The sequence below is a fragment of the Typha angustifolia genome, chromosome 13, assembly GCF_048772165.1.
Source record: "Typha angustifolia cultivar Huaian chromosome 13, ASM4877216v1, whole genome shotgun sequence".
In the NCBI taxonomy this organism is placed as follows: Eukaryota; Viridiplantae; Streptophyta; class Magnoliopsida; order Poales; family Typhaceae; genus Typha; species Typha angustifolia.
The window spans coordinates 14,197,612-14,215,593 of record NC_133251.1 but is presented as its reverse complement, the minus strand read 5'-3'; the positions used below and the strand labels follow the sequence as shown (position 1 = coordinate 14,215,593).

The 17,982-nt window shown below is 35.9% G+C and overlaps 3 protein-coding genes across 4 annotated transcripts; 2 read left to right on the top strand and 1 right to left on the bottom strand.

The window, feature by feature from the left end:
* Positions 1-761: 761 nt before the first annotated feature.
* Positions 762-5,116, bottom strand: LOC140774380 (probable serine/threonine-protein kinase PBL21). Its single transcript, XM_073117358.1, has 8 exons — positions 4,542-5,116; positions 3,640-3,832; positions 3,327-3,505; positions 2,810-2,936; positions 2,650-2,721; positions 2,242-2,428; positions 1,539-1,653; positions 762-1,208 (listed from the first exon to the last, which is right to left on the bottom strand). The coding sequence occupies exons 2-8, from the start codon at positions 3,788-3,790 to the stop codon at positions 936-938; spliced, it is 1,104 nt and encodes a 367-aa protein (XP_072973459.1). The 5' UTR covers positions 3,791-3,832; positions 4,542-5,116; the 3' UTR covers positions 762-935.
* Positions 5,117-7,568: 2,452 nt separating this feature from the next.
* Positions 7,569-16,148, top strand: LOC140773630 (chitin elicitor receptor kinase 1-like). Of its 2 annotated transcripts, none has more exons than XM_073116285.1 (11): positions 7,569-8,364; positions 8,587-8,627; positions 8,848-9,002; positions 9,647-9,846; positions 11,735-11,788; positions 12,784-12,877; positions 12,975-13,126; positions 13,207-13,298; positions 14,523-14,661; positions 15,431-15,529; positions 15,630-16,148. In XM_073116285.1, the coding sequence occupies exons 1-11, from the start codon at positions 7,732-7,734 to the stop codon at positions 15,792-15,794; spliced, it is 1,824 nt and encodes a 607-aa protein (XP_072972386.1). In that variant the 5' UTR covers positions 7,569-7,731; the 3' UTR covers positions 15,795-16,148. The 2 variants fall into 2 exon arrangements, with proteins under 2 accessions (XP_072972386.1, XP_072972385.1); XM_073116284.1 differs by having other exon boundaries at positions 7,570-8,364; positions 11,735-11,824.
* A 548-nt stretch (positions 16,149-16,696) lies between these two features.
* On the top strand, positions 16,697-17,693 carry LOC140774112 (small ribosomal subunit protein eS27y-like). Its single transcript, XM_073116973.1, has 4 exons — positions 16,697-16,825; positions 16,992-17,093; positions 17,203-17,231; positions 17,351-17,693. Exons 1-4 carry the CDS (start codon positions 16,823-16,825, stop codon positions 17,475-17,477), a joined length of 261 nt encoding a protein of 86 aa, XP_072973074.1. The 5' UTR covers positions 16,697-16,822; the 3' UTR covers positions 17,478-17,693.
* Positions 17,694-17,982: the final 289 nt, after the last annotated feature.

Sequence of the window (17,982 nt, the reverse complement as noted above, 5' to 3'; positions counted from 1 at the left end):
TTCTAATTAAATATACTATTATATTCTCCTCATAATGGTGTAGGTTAGCACTTTGACGTAGATGTAAGTTTCATAATGAGGTAAAACAAAGATGGTGTTCAATTATATTTATAGAGTTAATTATACTTTATTCTCGTGTGGTTTGACTGAGTTGTACGAAATTCTTCTGTACTTTCAACTTAAATATTTAGTTTTTTTATGGTGGGTTTAAACTTTCTTCATCGTATTTCTTTATTATATTTGTCACATTTGAATATTCTTAGAGACAAAGTTATAAAAGATTAGATAAATTCTCCGATCACATCTAAAGTAATGTCAGTAGAATTCAGATGACAAAGATAAGATAATATATTTGCTATATTTGTATCATTTAAAATTCGATCGGTATTATTTGCTCTACCATTAATAATATGACTGTACAGAGTGTTAGTAATGTATATGTTATATAACTTTATTTTTATTTTTTTGTTAACTTTGTGTCATTTTTCCAAATGCAAATTAGAGTTTGTTATTCAGGTAAAACATTTCCTACTTCGAGATGGAATCATCATTCCAAATGTATGGTGTTTTGGCAGAGATTAAACTCCATGATTTGCCTTTAGCTTTCCCTTGAAGATGATAAAGATATGAAAGACAAAGCAAATAATGATCATTTAGCATCGATAACAGCAGTATGCCAAAAGGCAAATATTTCACTAATTCTAGACCAAAATATGTCTAGTAGAACTGTAAACAACACCATATGGAATTCACGCGAAAAATTGACTATATATTGTATATTGAGATAAAGCAACATAAAGACTATCTTTATCATCAATGGTGGGAAAATGAAATTGAAAAGAGTAATGCAGCTGTTCCAATTTGTACACTTGCATTGCAGCAGAAGTTAACAAATCCAATGAGAAAGAGCACATATACAATTCGAGAGGCATGGGTTACAATCTTTGTTTTGATGTACTAAATAGTTGGCTTCCGAGAATCACTGTTGTGGTGCCTTCACCCATGATTGTTGTCAAGGTCATTTCTTTCTCCCGTATCCGGTCAATTTCCATCTCCACGTAATTCATAGATGGACGCCGCTCGCTGAATGGGTTCACACACAAGACTATTAGCTGCAAGAGCTCCCTCATGCTTTCCGAAGTAAAACTACTTCCCATTCTTTGATCAACCAGGGTAGAGATATTACTTGATTCCTGAAAATTTTCTGCCTGCATATAAGAAGAGTGCAAGTTGAAAATTCAAATTTATTTGAAGGAGATAAAGTACAACAGAGAATAGTATTACTCAGAAAAAGAGTAAGTTGATCTATAAATAAATGTGAATGCACAAAACTACGAGGAGTTTGGATAAACAGCTGAGAAAGCACTAGGTTGCGTCAAATTTGGTTGAAGACAGAACCTGGTAGAATATACTCTCAAGTGGCAGTAGATGAGGCCAGAAAGACAAATGATAATTTCACAAAGAGAATGCATGAGCTTAAGGTAGGCACACACTTCATCATTTTGTGAATATCAAGTATTAAAATCCTGACCACTTACCCAATCGATGACGCTTTGTTCAAATCTAGCTTCCCTTCCAGTTAGTAGCTCCAAAAGAAACACTCCAAAACTGTACACATCACTTTTTTCAGAAAATCTTCTAGACTCCATCACCCTGTACAAGCAATCAGAGAGAGCACACATGTCATAAGGATATGGTTGTCATTTCATGTAATTGTAAGCTCGCCACCAAGTTGCCAGTGGTGACAACTGTGAATCATTCTACACAATGTACAGCCTCTCCTAAAATGTGGTAAGGCTGCATAAATCATTCCCTTTAGAGTCCTTGGAAGGAGCCTCATGAGCTGGATCATCCTTTATGATTAGGAGGATGTAACATCGTGGCTCTACTTCTACTTGATTGAATTACTAGATTCTACCAAGTTACAGTACTTCAAATTTCAAACAACTCTAGCTACTTATCTTCAGTTCAAGATCTAAGGGACCAGAGAAGTTTGCAGTCCTAGGATCCAAATTTTCTGGGCCCCGAGTCTCGCCATTGTTGCTTATAAGTTTATTTTGATAATACAGTTGTAAGTTGTAACTGTGGATAAAACAACCTAAATGATTTTTTGGTACATGGCAGATAGTATTGACTGAGAGTCAGGACTGCAGATTATACGTCCTGCTGTAAACTTTCCTTTCTCTCTATTATAATTGACAGAATATGTAAAATCTTAAGTTGTTAAGAGATAGGAAATACTCAGGATCGAGGAAAGGATCATCTTTTGCCATTTGAGAAGATGGACCATCCCCATCAATTCGATCAAGTAAGCCTCGTATTCCTGCATCTGCAACTTTTGGTATAAAATCTTCATCGACAAGTACATTTGATGTTTTGAAGTTCTTATGCACCAGAGGAGGATTCAAAGAATGCAGGTGCCTCAGACCTGAGCAACAGAAAGGACACAAGCATTCAGATTCCAGAGTCAAACTGCTTCAGGTTGTCTCCAAGAAATTGAGTACAACATTGAAATCTAAAGACATGCAAGATAATAATTTCAAGTAGATCGTTATATAAGGCCACAGTTCATCGTGGCACATTATATTTTAGTAAGCATAAGTCAACATGAGGATAACTGCCATGATCCATGATTTTCCAAACAATCACCTTTAGCTGTTCCATGGGCTATGGAAAGCCTGTGCTTGAATTCTAATTTTTGCATTGACGCCTTACTAGCATCTGCATAAGAACAACCCAAGGAAATTAAGATATATAGTTACTTGTTTCTCTAATAAATAATGATATGCTACAAGTGAACACAAATCACCACACAAGTGGGCGGAAACACTGCCGTTTGGTATATACTCATAGATAAGCATCTGCAAGTCCTTTTCCTGGCAATACCCAAAGAGGCTCACAATATTGCGATGGCGAATAGATGACAGGTAATGGACCTACAAAGTAGAAACATTTTATTTACACCAAATGTCTATCAGATAGGATAAAACAAAAAGGAGAAAACTTGCTATCAAAAATAATTCGAGCTTGTATAGAATTTATGCAGCAGTTTGGAAGCTTCCTTATATGCCAATCAAAAGGAAATAAGCTACTATAAGAAATTCATCCAGGTCAAACAGAAGAAAAAACATTATGTGTCCAGTGGATTATGTTCTTTTTTTTCAACCTTAAATAATTTCAGTAAGATGCCAATAGTATAGACTAGACATTTTGCACATGATGAAGTAACACTAGCTTGTACAACTTGTCCACGCAAAATTGTTCATGTAATATGCGGCCCATTTAATCATCTACAGCAGACCGTTTACTGCTGAAGCTAGTAGTACCTCTTGTATGAATTCTGGGCAGGGAGCAGATGATCTTCTTTTAATAGCTACAATCATGTTTGGAAGCAAACCCTTGTACACTTCCCCAAATATCCCATTGCCAATCAAATTGATATTGCTGAAATTCCTAGTAGCCACATTTAGTTCCTGCAGAGTAAGACCTCGTGCTCCTTGCAGTTCTGAGGGTAAGAGGTCAAAAAAAGTTCAATATTTTATCCAACCAAAAGCCAAGACTACAGTACAAAATCTGGTATTACTTCTCCAGAACAAATACTAACATGCAGTCTGGAAAGACTACAGCAAAAGCAGGTACCTTGCTGAGAAAGATCTGATGAATTGGTCTCAGAAGTTTTTGAAGAACTCTTATAACTCAATAAGCAACACTTTACAAGACTAACCACTATCCCTACCAATGTCACGCCTCCTGCAGCACCTCCGAGAGCAGCTACAAGAGTCGTTGACATTTGGTACAGGATCTAACTGTCTTCTTGGCACCTGACTAGCATCTGCAAGAGTAGAACAGAATGAAGTTAAATTTATACCCAATTTAACACTTACTTCCCCTGTTTCTATGTTTAAATAAGTAAACTGCACAATAAGGAAAATCACAAATAAGGGGGTGGAAACAATGTATATACTAGTAGATAAGAATCTGAAGAGATAACTTCACTATTTATCACTAGTCCTCACTCTGAATTAGAAACAGAAAGCCGAGAAAACTTGCTACGATCTTTGTCCTTAAAATGAGCATATCAGAATCACAGTAGTATAATGAGCAATTCACAATCTTAACGAATTAAATATACTTCTTTTGTGAATGACACAAAGAAATGTTGGTTGAATAGTGAAAGAAACAAAATATGGCAGATATAATCCCAAATCAGCAAATCTACCTACACCAAATCTACATATAATTGAAGGTAAAAGGATGAACGAATTTCTCTCCACTAAAACATGGCAGCGACCATCCTTGTAATAGAAATTTGTCCTTATCATCATGAACATATGAGCCATGGTTTAAGATGAAAACAATAATAAGATCATCCATCTTATTTCTGGACATGCAAACGTACCTTCGCCAATAGAGTCATCAAATTGATGGGCATCGAAACAAAACATTAGCATCACGCGACATGATATGCAGATATCGTATTCAAACTTTGACATCAAATTTGGTTGTCTAAAAGTAAAAAAAATATGAAATACTACGCTTACATTATGCAAATGCAGCGACTTGCGATAGCCAGAACCAAAAGTCTTCATCCCAAGTCCACCTCCGGAAACCCCCAAATATAAACCAATAAATCCCCTCAAAGATAAAGAACCAAGATGAAGAAACCAATCGAGGATCCCCCCAAAAAATAACTACCCCGACAACAGAGCTACATGATCCAGTTCACGAAATCCAACATAAGTCCGTACCCAAGACGGCTGTTTGCTCAAACCCCACCGGCCTCTTGAGCTGTAAGAATCACCAATGTACTTTAACCCCTTCATACTTTATTCAACATTCCTGTTTCCAATCATCTCACAGGACCCAGATGCCGAAAGATAGCGACACGGCGCCAACCTAGTGTAATGAGTTGTTCCCCCTTCACTTCCCCACCAACACCACAGCAATCGAAATCAAATAAGTAAAGGAGGCTCTTTTCTGCATCAGAAGGCTCAGGGGACGACTACCCATCAAAGGAAAAGCCCAAGAGAAGAAGAACGCCAATGATGGAATGAGAGAATGTGGTGATCCTTGACGATAAACAATGGGTATTATACAATTGAGGGAGAGAAAGAAGGCAGGATAAAAGAGAAGGTTCAGGAATGATAGAAAAATGTGTCTTTTTATATGGGCTGTAAAGCAATCAGAAGGAGGTTGTCTGTTACTGCTGGTTGGATGGTTCTGCGGATAAATTTTTTTTCCCTCTCTTCCTCTTTCCCCTCTTATTCCTTCCGGCTACCATCCTTGGCATATAAAAAATTGAAGTGGTAGAAACGATAAGGAGAAAGATGGAGAAAATGGGAGAGTTTTTTTTTTCTTCTGACAACAGAACTGAAGTGAGAGAAATAACGGCTGACTTTCTCTTTAATGAGTAGATTCTCTTTAATGGAAACTGTGTATAAGAATCGCCAATCTTTCCCTAGATTCTTCGTGAATTTGTTTTTAGGAAGTAACAAAGAATATGGTAAACTACGTAAAGATGTAAACTTTATTGGATAAGAAGTTGGTCATCCTTAAGATAAATAAGTGAAGTGGTAGTAGGCTGCACAATGAGCAAAGTCACCTTATAGAAAATTCCCGACACCAATTAGACGGCCTGTACATCATTGCACATCGCCAAATTATTCTAAAATAAATCGCTAGCGGCTTCTGTGTAAGATTTCATACAATTTAGTTACATGGCATGATCTCATTGGTTGTTCTATAACTATTGTTAGACCTACAGGAATATTTGAAGGGTTTGTGGAGGATCCACTGCTTATCCTAATGTTATCTATTATTATGATCTCCAGCTTATCCTCACAAAAATGCCGCCCTGTTAAAGATACAAAAATCTGGGGCTACTTAGTGGTTGACACTTTAGTTGATCTTTTCCTATTAATATTCTCATCTGCTACAAAGATCAATAGAGATTAATGGAGATTAAAGTAATTGGTTAGTTACCAACTAAACATGCATAACAATTGGTTGCGTGTTTTATAGTATTTTTTTTTTAATACCGTAGAGATAATTGTTTATTAATCGGTTTGATGAAGTTCTAATGGTTAATATCCTTAAGGGTATAATAGGATGTAACAAATTTAAAAGATATTACCCGTTCAATAGATAATAAATTTTTTTAATATATTATTATTTTTTGATAATTATATTATCTTAATAATTTATTGTGTAAAATACATATATATTCTTAAGTGAGAGTAACATATATATATATATCATAATAAGGGTATTGACGTCTTTTTATAATTAACTTAACGAAAGTTAATTAAATTTTATAACAGATAAAGATAGAGAGTCATATTTAAATTGAAGTCTATCTCCAAAGAATCAAATTTAAATAGTTTCATATTAAATAATATTTTTTATAATTAAGGTATAATTATATTTATCATAATCATATCTAAAAGAGAGAAATCTTAACGGACGAAAAGAACGAAAGTGAGGCACACATAATTAAATCTTCTTGACTAATATACTTTTTTTTTATGTAATATAATTTTGGAACCGAAAAACTAATATATGGTGTGCAAACCGGCTATTATAGCCATTAGATTACAATTATAAATTTTAGAGGGGTGCTGAAGTATTTGCTATATATATATATATATATTGATAGATTATGAGTGATGGCTAATCATACTTAGTTCTCAGTAATATATACTGATATATATTATGAGCTTAGGTTGCAATTGACTTTTGTTTCTCTCTCTCTCTCAGGATGACTAAGGCTAGCTTGTATGAATCATGCTAATGATAATGACAGTCAAATATCCTGTCACCATTACAACTCCATCCAGCTGCATGATAACAGCCATATCATTCTCGCAAATTACTAAGTCGAAAGAAAAGGGGAGAGAGCTAGTAAGACATGATGATATCTCTTGTAGATTTGTCATCTAACTGTTCTAAATATCTGAGTCAATCATTAATCTCTTCTAGTATCAAAGTCAATCTTTTTTTTTTTCTTTTTGAAAGTGGGAGTGCGCAGTTCATGCATGGGCTTAAGTCCAGGGAACACATTAATACGATCCCTGTCATTCCTTGCTGCCGGAAATCTACAGTTCTGACTCAAGAGGAGGTTCTTGTCAACTCTGTAATCATCATTAAGAGCATGCCTATTAAGCTTAAGATTGCTCCCCTTTCTGCGATTAATAATAGTTTACTCGGATAAAAATTGGATTACTGCGTATCAGATCGTGAATAGATTAGCGGGTAATAAATAGGTTAAACTTAAAATATGTTAAGAAATAATAAATATGAACTCGATCTTTTTAATAAATAAAATAAATGATTCGGATAAAAGATTAGCACTTTTAACTTAACTACTGGGATGCAAAGTAATTTCAGGTAAAAGGAGATCATAAAACAAACTGAGGCTTGCAAATAGACAAGAAAAAAGGACAGGAGTTGCAGAAACAGACCACAGGTGGGTCTTTTTCGAAAATATTCTTGAGAGAGGTCTTTTTCAAACTTGGGCCCTGGCATGCCTATTGGCTATTGCAGTCAAACTCCCGCGTACCAAAACGAACAGTCTAACACACACACATACTAGAGACTAGAGTTCTCCTTCTTCCTCCTCTTCACCCCTCTTCTCATGGCTTCTTCATCCTTACGAAATCGTAGCTCTCCCATATCTAAGGTTAGGGTTTATCCTCTTCGCTTTCCTTCCCCTCTATAGACCGAAACAGAGATATGCCGAATCTTGGGTCGCGTTCCCTTCTCTTCTTCGCAGTCTTGGTCTCTTCTCTTCTCCGGTCAGAGTCCTTTTGCCAGAGAGGATGCGATCTCGCTCTTGGATCCTACTACGTCTCTCCCAAGAAAGTACTAACCCTCAGCAACATCTCCGCTCTCTTCGGCCTGACGGCCGACGAGGTCCACCCGTACAACCCTAACATCACGAAGATGGGCAGCATCCCATCCGGTTCCCGCGTCACTGTCTACTTCCCCTGCGATTGCGTCGACGGCGAATACCTCGCCCACGCCTTTCCTTACGTCTTCCAGCACGTCGACACTTACGACAAGGTCGCTGACAGCGTCTTCGCCGGACTCACCACCGGTCACTGGCTCGCCGAGGTCAATAGCTATCCTGAGCTCAACGTGCCCGATTGGGTGACGATTAATGTCACGGTGAATTGCTCGTGCGGCAATGGGGCGGTGTCAAGGGAGTACGGGTTGTTTGTGACGTATCCTCTTCGATTTGGGGATAATCTTTCGTCGGTGGCTGCGGAGTACGGGTTGTCTTCACAGAAGGAGTTGATTCAAGCGTACAATCCTGGTGTGGATTTCGGCGCGGGGAAGGGAATCGTGTTTATTCCTGCCAAAGATGAGTTCTTTAATCGGAGTGGTTTGGGGAGTTAGAAGATATATTTACTTTGGACTTTATGGCATAAAAGTAGTCATTTAGATACTCTTGGATGATAACAGCGGTGCAATAACTGCATCTGTGTATTTCATTTCTGATGCATTCGGTTTCCCAATATATTATATTTCAACTTCTAGTTTTTTAGTAACTTTGGTGCTTAAAAGTTTGCGTATTTTATTGCAGATCCAAACGGAAACTATCATTCTCTCCCGATGCTCCCATCAAGGTAAATTTTGGTTTATCACTTATTAGTTGCAACCAATTTATTTTCTTCTGGTTGATTCTCGTATGGGTAGATTTTTATCACCCTCTGCAGCACAGGTTGTATTCTTTGCTTTTCTGAGCTAATGGTGCTTCTACATTAGAAATTATTCCAATCTACAGAGCAGGTATATTCTCCTGGAGTTCTTTAACTTGAATGCAATCTGTTTGTCACTGTTTAATAGGCACAGAAATGTTGGAGTCATTGCTGGAACTCTAGTAGCTGCAACAACTCTACTGGTTCTAGCCATCTGTTTCTATGTTTATATTTATAGGCCCAAGAAAAAGAAGAAGGCATCCTTTCTTCCATCAACATCTGATGACAGTTCCCTTCCACTCGGTAATGGTTATTCTCCAGTTTGATTCCATTAGCTTCTTTAGCAGTTACTTTTTCTATAAGCTTTTTATCTATAGGAGGAACTTTTTTCTTTTTCATGATCTAGAGATCTAAATTTTGTTGTGCATTCTATTGTTGTTCATAGAGCAGTTGCAAATAATATGAATAACAATCTATCTATTATTTAATTAGCCATCTCTCCTATGTAACTTTTAGAGGCATTGGCTGCCAGTTTGCCAGATATTCATGGCAATCAACTAAGAGTCTAGAGCTCTGGTAGGTTTTGAATTCAATCCATGTAAAAATTAGGGAACATCACCAACCTTTTTAAACTGGCAAAAACTTCTTTTAACAGCAGCAATTATGAATCCCTGTACTGGCCATAGTTAGAGTCCGTACTTAAATTTTGGTTTGGTTTTGTGATTAACTAAGGCCACCTGTGTGTAAGAATCCATTCTAATGAAAGAACTGATGTACAACATAAATCAGTTTGAGTTGAATAAGAATGGAATGACATATGAAACTAGGAACTATACATTTAGGACATGGAAAGTATTGTTTCTTTGCTTCTTAATCTGTTCTCTGCTGCTGTGGCACAGTTCATGTAGGGGGATGTATATTTGTTATCTCTTCCTTGTTTTATGTAGGTAACATAGCAGCCTCAGATAGAATTCCGGCGCCAACTCCTCAAGGTGGCAATTCTTCCCCTCTTATAGGTGTTGCAGATGATAAATCTGTAGAATTCTCCTATGAGGAACTCCGTAGTGCTACAAATGACTTCAGCATGTCTAATAAGATTGGACAAGGTGGTTTTGGATCTGTTTATTATGCAGTGCTCAGAGGAGAGGTTGGTTGGGCCATTTTTTAGTGATACTAAGAAAGTTGAGATGCAATTTCTAGTGGTTATGTGATTACTTATGAAGACCATTTTCAAAGCATTTGTCATAGGTATAATGCTTTGCTTTGTTTATTCCATGATTTAGCTTAACCAGATATGGAATTGAATGGCTTGAAGGTAACAAAAATTTAGATCATAAATGCATTTCTTTGAACATCTGTCTTAGTGATGTGAGCTAAGTTTCTCACTCATTTAGTATGTTTTTTTTTTTTTTCATTTGATGTGCTTAAAGATTTTTCTTATATATGATGGTACACTCAAGAAACTGTTCTTCAATTTTTGAACACTATATCACATGAATATCAGTCATATACAACTCAGAATGTCATATTGAGTAAGTATATAAGAAACAAATTGGGGAATTGCTAAAGAACACTGAAGTTGTTGGTACGAGAGCTTTTTATTTTCATATCTCATATACTATTATATGGATCTAATTTTGAAAAGAAATATTTGAATTTGTTAGAATATAAAATATAAATCTATTATTCTTTAGTAGCTTAAGCTTTTAGAGCAAATTGTAAGTTAACATGATATCAGAGTAGAGATAGCAGAAGGGTGACATTGAAATTTTTTTATGTAACCTAAAAAGTTTAGGGGGTCTTCGAAAAAACCGAGTATAGTACAGGGGGTGTCAGCATAATTAACTCTATCTCATGTACTATTATATGGATCTAATTTTGAAAAGAAATATTTGAATTTGTTAGAATATAAAATATAAATCATTCTTTAGTAGCTTAAGCTTTTAGAGAAGATTGTAACTTAACATGGTATTAGAGTAGAGATAGCAGATTTTGAATTCTGTCAAGCTTATCAGTCATTTAAAATATAAAATTTTCACCAATTTAAGTCAAGCACACTTTTTGGACCTATCAAAATATCTCAGCTTAGAAGTAAGAAGGCCTGTTAGAATATAAAATATAAAATTTATTATTTTCTAATAACTTAAGCTTTTAGAATAAATGGTGAGTTAATGGAAACCATATCCAGATGAGTCTACCCTTGGATGTATTTGGATCCAAATTTAGATGAGCCGATTAAAATTATGCCTATGTTGGCCTAAACTGGGAAAGGATATCTGGTTCAGCAGATAGGTCCTGATCCATTTTCATCCCTAGGAGAGTCATCTTTGTTGTGCTACTATTGGTATATCATATGCGCTCAATAGCACATTAATCCATGATTACTTTTTGTTTCTTTTCATAATTCATATACTGCTTACTTATCTAAGGAATAGCTAGATGTACCCTGGTAACATGATCCATTTGATGGTAACAATATATATTTTCCTATGTTCCTTTTAAATTGTGTATGACAAAAATTAAGTCACCTACCTCGTTGTCTCTCTGCTACAATGGAAAGAAGCCAAGCATAATCCAGATTTATTTGAGTGACTCATATCTCTGTCTTCCTCTCTACCTTAAGCTTGTCCATTTCTCTCCTTTCTTGTCCTTTTATTATGATAAATTCTGTCATTAAACAAGAAATATCCTTTGTGTCATTTATTTTCCTGTTACTAATAAAAGTGAATAGTTGACAGGTAAAATTTAAATGTTGATTGATACAAAGAATATGTAAACTCTGTAATCTTTATGTTGATGGACAGTGTATTGGTTCATAAAATCTGTTCTTTCTCTTCAGCGAATCATAACATGTAAATTCATCATTGCTGATGGTAATTTTATGGCATTAATAGTGCTGACTTTAGCTGATCAGCTTTCAGGCTTAATTGGGTTCATCTTATAATATTCCACTTATCCAAATTCTCTCAGTTAATTGTATATGATAATGATTTTTAAGATAACTCTCTGTTTGAGTTTTGACTCTTGTCCTGCAGAAAACTGCTGTCAAGAAAATGGATATGGATGCATCTAAAGAATTTATTGCTGAAGTAAAAGTTCTAACACATGTTCATCACTTGAATCTAGTGAGATGGCTTCTCCTTTTGTTTAGATTTCAGTTATTGTCTGAATACATTTACTAAATCTGACAGATTAACTGTCAACTGACTGTCTGTCTATTCATAAGTTTCTGACTTTCCGTTGACTTTCCATATGGTAACATCATTATAGTAAATTTCCACATCAGATGTACTCTTTTCACAAGTCTTGGAGGTGTGATGATTATTTCTGAATATCGTGCATTCGTGCTAGTTGATTCTTCAACGACCATGGCTATTATAAATTTAGAATCAAAACCAAGTAAATATGAAAATTCATATTCAGTTCGTTTTTTGGAGAAATGAATAATCATATTCAAGTTAATGTGTTAAGGTACTCGTTTTTCTTTTATGTTTTTGTTGCTTCTCCTTTTACCCAAAAGAACTAAGACAGTTTCTACTGCAAGTCTGTAATCCTCTCTTGCTATTTTCACCATTAAATAAAATTGTCGTATGTCTAATAAAATTTAGTACTATCTTTTATTTGTATACTACTTGTTCATCATCATGTCAAGAGGGTGCAGTGTGCAATCAAGGGCACAAAGCTAGGTATGGGAAATATATAATCTTTGAGGCGGATGATCATAAAATGATTAGTAATTGTCTAACCATCAAGGTCTGGAACTTGATTATTTTCAACTCTTTGTCTAGACTTCTAAACAGTTGAGCATTATCTGTACAAGTTAAGTGAAGCTTTTGAAGACCATTCATGTTCTGCCTGATTTGATAATATGAAGTACATTTAAATCATGGAGGGCAAATATGAGTAGGCGAGTATCTCAATATACAGAGTTTATGTGTGAACATTAGTATCTGGATATTTTTTATCTTGTTTTATGCTCATTATGTAGATAAATACAATGACTGCATTAGGTAGCCTGTCAGCCTGAATAGGAGGACTAGTCTTATGAATATCTCTAGTATGTCATTCTTAAATCTTTGTGCAGGTTCGCTTAGTAGGATACTGCATTGAAGGTTACTTGTTCCTTGTCTACGAATACATTGAGAATGGGAACTTAGGCCAACATTTGCATGGGTCAGGTAAGGTCCCTGGTTCATAGGAGTGCCAAATTTTACAAGGAGATGTCTTTATGCATTTCTTTAGATGATTGATGTTATCTTATATATCTGCTTGTAGTTCGGGATCCTCTGTCATGGGCTGCTAGATTGCAAATTGCTCTTGATTCGGCAAGAGGTCTTGAGTATATTCATGAACACACTGTTCCATTATATGTACATTGTGATATCAAATCAGCAAACATCCTAATAGACAAAAAATTTCGGGGAAAGGTTGTCATCAGTTCTCTGACTAGGGAAACTGAGTTGAGGTGCTTCTGGACTTCGAATAATAATGTGTAACTACTTTGCAGGTTGCAGATTTTGGATTGGCAAAACTTACTGAGGCTGGAAAGACAAATTCGTCAACAAGAGTGGTTGGCACATTTGGTTACATTCCGGCAGAGTAAGAACTGCAGTAGTATCTCTCTCCCTCTCCATCTCTGTGTATTTGTCTATATGATACCATCCTCCTTGAGTTACTAGCAATCTTGTGTTTGTTTGATTATTTCTTTCACCAGCGTTGGTGGTCCAGTGAAGTCCTCCCTAGGCAAACATATCAGAATCCTAGGCTGTACCATTCTCTAGAAAGAGTATTTTTAAAAAGCTAATGGAGGAATAATGATGTTCCTTTTCTCTCTCTTTTTATATTAGCATACAAGGTGAAAGTTATAATATATTGTCATTGTCAGCAATATTCAGTTTGGTTCATGACCGGATAATAAATCAGTACACTGTAGTGTAGAAGAGTTGGTTGATCTCCAGATGCAACTTACATCTCAGGAATATTTTCTTGCTATATGACTGTAAAAAAAAAAAATCAAATGCTAAAGAGGGTTGGGAAGTAACTTCCATCTCAATTTGGGAGTTTGTTATAAAGGCTGATTTATTACTAAAACTAGAGTTGTACAAAGTTTCCTAACTTGAAATGAAAGTGCTGGGGAGTAAATTAAGATGGTATGGATTTGTGTAGAGAAGATTTAGAGCCCGGTAAAGGAAAATAAGATAGTGCAAAAAGTTCTAGAGTTAAGAGTCAAGACCTGATCTACAGAGTATATTGGTATAACTTAGGAACTCAAAGCTTCTTGGGACATACTACACAAGAGACTTTCCTTGGTTGACATAGTCTTAAAATCCAACCAAGTACTTTGAAAGATATTTAATGTGATGGTTATTTTTTCTTATATGTGCTTCTTTTTCAATTTGCTCGCATTTTTTTTTCCAGAGGCCCAAATAATTTACTAAATGTTTCACCTCCAATCAATGTTTCTCTCCAAGATATCATTTTCCTAACACTTCTTGGTTGTCCATTGTCTAGTTGAGTAACAGGGCTTTTTAAGTCAGCTTTGCACCCCAAACCATGAGATTTTTTCCTTTATACATGATATAATAGGTCATTTATGTGGTCCATATCACAGTTATGCTTCTTTATACATAATTTTATATTTACTAAGCTCGAAGATGTACAAGACAGAAAACAGAAAGGTTAACCAACACTCACAGCCAGCGAAAGAGCTGCAGCTTAATGGAGTCAAGTAGTACTAAAGATACATTTTTCTTAGAGATTGCTGCATAAAATGGTGCAATCTTGACTGCTTACAGGTTTACAACTTTAAAATTTCCCTTTCAGATATGTTCTATTCGGTGATGTTTCTCCTAAGGTGGATGTCTACGCTTTTGGTGTTGTCCTCTATGAGCTTATTTCAGCGAAAGAAGCTATTGTGATGACAAATGAATCTGCCACATATCCGAAGGGGCTGGCTGCTCTGGTATTTCTTTCTTTCGAACTCACAGTAGGCTCCTTTTAATACTCTATAACGCTTGTAACTCAAAGATCTGTTGTTTATAAGACTTATTTATTTTGATTATGTAGTATAACTGGAGGATCAACTAGGTTGCTTGTACTCTGGATTGTATTCTCATCCTACCAATTGTTGCAGCCAAAAGTTAGTGACAGATTCATCTCAAAATCCGTAGCATGGGACATGATCACTAACTTTATGGTGTCTAGAAACCAAAGAACCAATGTTTTAGAGGATAGAACTCTTCAATCAGCAAGCAGCTTTGAAGTGATTTACTTAATGAGAAGATAAATATACTTATTTGATCTATGCCGTGAAGCATCCTCTTGGACTTGTCCTTTCTACTTCTTTAAAATCAATGTCAATCCCTTGAATCTTCTAAGCAATCACTTTTTGGATTAAATCAAGGTTTTAGGTCTATTATGCAGTCCAATCTTATTTAAATGGATGAGCTTCAGCCACATCATTTGATTTTGATGTATAAGAAAGACAGTAGAACACATGAGATTTGGTTTTGAGATATCTATCATGCTTATACTCATAAGCTGTTGAATGATATAACATGATGCTAGCTCATGCTTCTCTCTTCTCCTGCCCCTGCCCCCCTTTGTAAGCACTGTCCACTCGCATGACTATATCGTGTGAATGCACGCCTAATGCACTCACAATTTTACAGCTCTATATATAAGTGCATTTGTTGCGCATTGACTTTTTTTTCGTCTCCTGTACACTGCAGTTTGAGGATGTTCTTAACAAGAAGCATCCTGAGGAGGATCTCCGGAAACTAGTTGATCCTAGGCTTGGTGATGACTACCGAATCGACTCAATCCTTCAGGTCAGAAATGCAAGTTCCCTGAGTAAGAACTAGTTTATGATTTATGAAGCTCATTCAGCTGAATTATGTTTTTTTTTTTTGGTTCATTTTTCTGCATCAGATGGCGCAACTCGCCAGAGCATGCACACAAGACAATCCCAAGCAGAGACCAGCCATGAAACATATTGTAGTTGCTCTGACATTGCTGTCTTCCAGTAGTGAACGCTGGAACATGAACTCTTTCCTTGAAAACCAAGGTCTGGTCAACCTCATGTCTGGGAGATAGCTTGTTCTCCTGCTGTCTCCGCGTTAGCTATATATGCATATAGAATTATAAGTGACATATTCCATTAACAAGTCAACCAAGAGAAGCGCGAGTCCCCTCTACATATTCTCTTTGATGAAGTTATTAGTCAATAAGAGGCTCCTCTACATGGATGTATGTATGCTCTGTAATATATATAGGATATATAGTTGTATACTGCTCATTGTAACATTTATGTTTCCAGTAGTAAGATCAGAATCAAGCTTGGGTTCTCAACTATGAAAACCTCTGTATGCAATTTGGTTTGAGAAGATGATAAATAGGCTATTTATAATAAGCAGATATGATAGTAATAATATTTCTGAGGGTTAGTACTATATGTATTGGTAGTTGAAGAATGTAATTTGGAGACTTTTTATGGTAATTATTGTTAATATTTAATTAGTTGATTCAAAAACTTCAAAATTATCAAGGTAATGGATATATAACATATCATGCCTTTAAATTCTCTATTATATCAAATACAATGATTACGATTTTTTATTATAACAAGGACATTATCTCATGTCTTTCATCATCTCAAAATCTAACTCGTATATGTTCTGGCTACTTACATTAATATTTTTATAAAATTTTTGGTAATAATAAGATTAAGTTTTTTTAAATTAAGTATGTCTATTCTCTATGTTAAATATAATGTGTTTATAAGTTATATAAAATGTGTGTATAAAATCTCAATCTAACTATTATCAAAATAAAGGGCTCTTCATGCAAATGCCCCAATGGCCCTATGTCTTCACATAGTATAAGATATAGCAAAATTAGCGAAAAAAAGGAACAAAGGAAAATTGTATTTTAATCGCGGACCTTACAATTTACTCGGCGAACGTCTCAGATCGCAGTTATTTCCATCCGACGGTTTACAATCACTGATCTTCTAATTTATATAATCGACCCGTTAGGGTTTATGGCTTCCTCTCGTCGCGGCTGTCTCGCCTTTTGTTCTCCGTCTTTCGAAGTTCCTACGATCTTTCTAGGGTTTCGTCAAGATGGTGAGCTCTTCGATCCTTGTTGCCGTATAGTGTTTATAGATCTCGTCTGCTAAGGGGATTCTGTGTTCGATGATTGAGCCTTGCTGTAGTAGATGCTCTTGTAATCCAATTCCTCTCGGTCAAGAATTCTTACTTGTTTTCGTCTTAATCTTTGGCGGTGATATAGGTCCTCCAAAACGACATCGATCTGCTGAATCCTCCGGCTGAGCTCGAGAAGAGGAAGCACAAGCTCAAGCGCCTCGTCCAGTCTCCCAACTCCTTCTTCATGGTAATTGATCTGGTTTCACTTGCACTGGACCTCATATTGTTGATTGCAAAACTTTGTTTCTTGCTCCCTAATTGTGGTTTTATACTTACTCTCTTTCTTATCTTTCTAGGACGTCAAGTGCCAAGGTTGCTTCAACATGTAAGTCCATTATAACTCTGGAAAGATGTTATTTTTATGATAACTTTTGCCTATGCATTCATTGTTGAGCTTAGATTTCAATTCTCTTTTTTTTTTTCAATATCAATTCTGTGTTGCAGAACGACCGTGTTTAGCCATTCGCAGACCGTCGTCGTCTGCGCCGGCTGCCAGACGGTGTTGTGCCAGCCGACCGGTGGGCGTGCCAGGCTCACCGAGGGTTGCTCTTTTAGGCGAAAGGGTGACTGAGGCTGGTGGTGTATGTCACTTGTCTCTCTACTTTATTACGGCATCAGTTATCCCAGTCTTTCTTGCTTTTTTGATTCTTGAGAAGAGGGCTTTAGATTTATGTCATGGTTGTAATCGTTTAGTAATTTTTGCTGCTTCCTGGATTATTACATTGTGTTCAATTCACACTCTCAGACTATAAAATGCTTTAATGCTTCATGCTTATTGGATCTATAATGTTGGGCGTCCATGAGCTGTTCTTCTTGTTGATGGGTACTGTTTTTTGTTGTTGTTGTTGTTTAAGTTTACTTTTTTTTAGTCTACTAAGTGATTTTGTTAGTCAAATGTCATGATAACTGATATCTGCGATGCTTTCTGATATGCATATATGTAGAGATATATACATTCTTCTGAGTATGTTAGTGCCTTTTGAAATGAGTTTGTTGCCTTTACTAAATTGAGGCTCTACTGGGATGCCTTAACCAATTCAAGTCATCTCTTGGTTCTTTTCTCTATATGCATAAAT

What these genes read in the sequence shown, in the direction of transcription:
- LOC140774380 (XM_073117358.1), bottom strand. Translation starts at nt 3,790, where the DNA reads ATGTCAACGACTCTTGTAGCTGCTCTCGGAGGTGCTGCAGGAGGCGTG. An exon ending in ATCAGATCTTTCTCAGCAAG is followed by an intron (nt 3,506 to 3,639) that starts GTACCTGCTTTT and finishes TCTTACCCTCAG; the next exon opens with AACTGCAAGGAGCACGAGGT. An exon ending in AGCCCATGGAACAGCTAAAG is followed by an intron (nt 2,429 to 2,649) that starts GTGATTGTTTGG and finishes TCTGTTGCTCAG; the next exon opens with GTCTGAGGCACCTGCATTCT.
- LOC140773630 (XM_073116284.1), top strand. Translation starts at nt 7,732, where the DNA reads ATGCCGAATCTTGGGTCGCGTTCCCTTCTCTTCTTCGCAGTCTTGGTC. An exon ending in ACAAAAAATTTCGGGGAAAG is followed by an intron (nt 13,127 to 13,206) that starts GTTGTCATCAGT and finishes ACTACTTTGCAG; the next exon opens with GTTGCAGATTTTGGATTGGC. An exon ending in TTTGGTTACATTCCGGCAGA is followed by an intron (nt 13,299 to 14,522) that starts GTAAGAACTGCA and finishes TTTCCCTTTCAG; the next exon opens with ATATGTTCTATTCGGTGATG.
- LOC140774112 (XM_073116973.1), top strand. An exon ending in CTCCCAACTCCTTCTTCATG is followed by an intron (nt 17,094 to 17,202) that starts GTAATTGATCTG and finishes TTATCTTTCTAG; the next exon opens with GACGTCAAGTGCCAAGGTTG. An exon ending in TGCCAAGGTTGCTTCAACAT is followed by an intron (nt 17,232 to 17,350) that starts GTAAGTCCATTA and finishes TCTGTGTTGCAG; the next exon opens with AACGACCGTGTTTAGCCATT.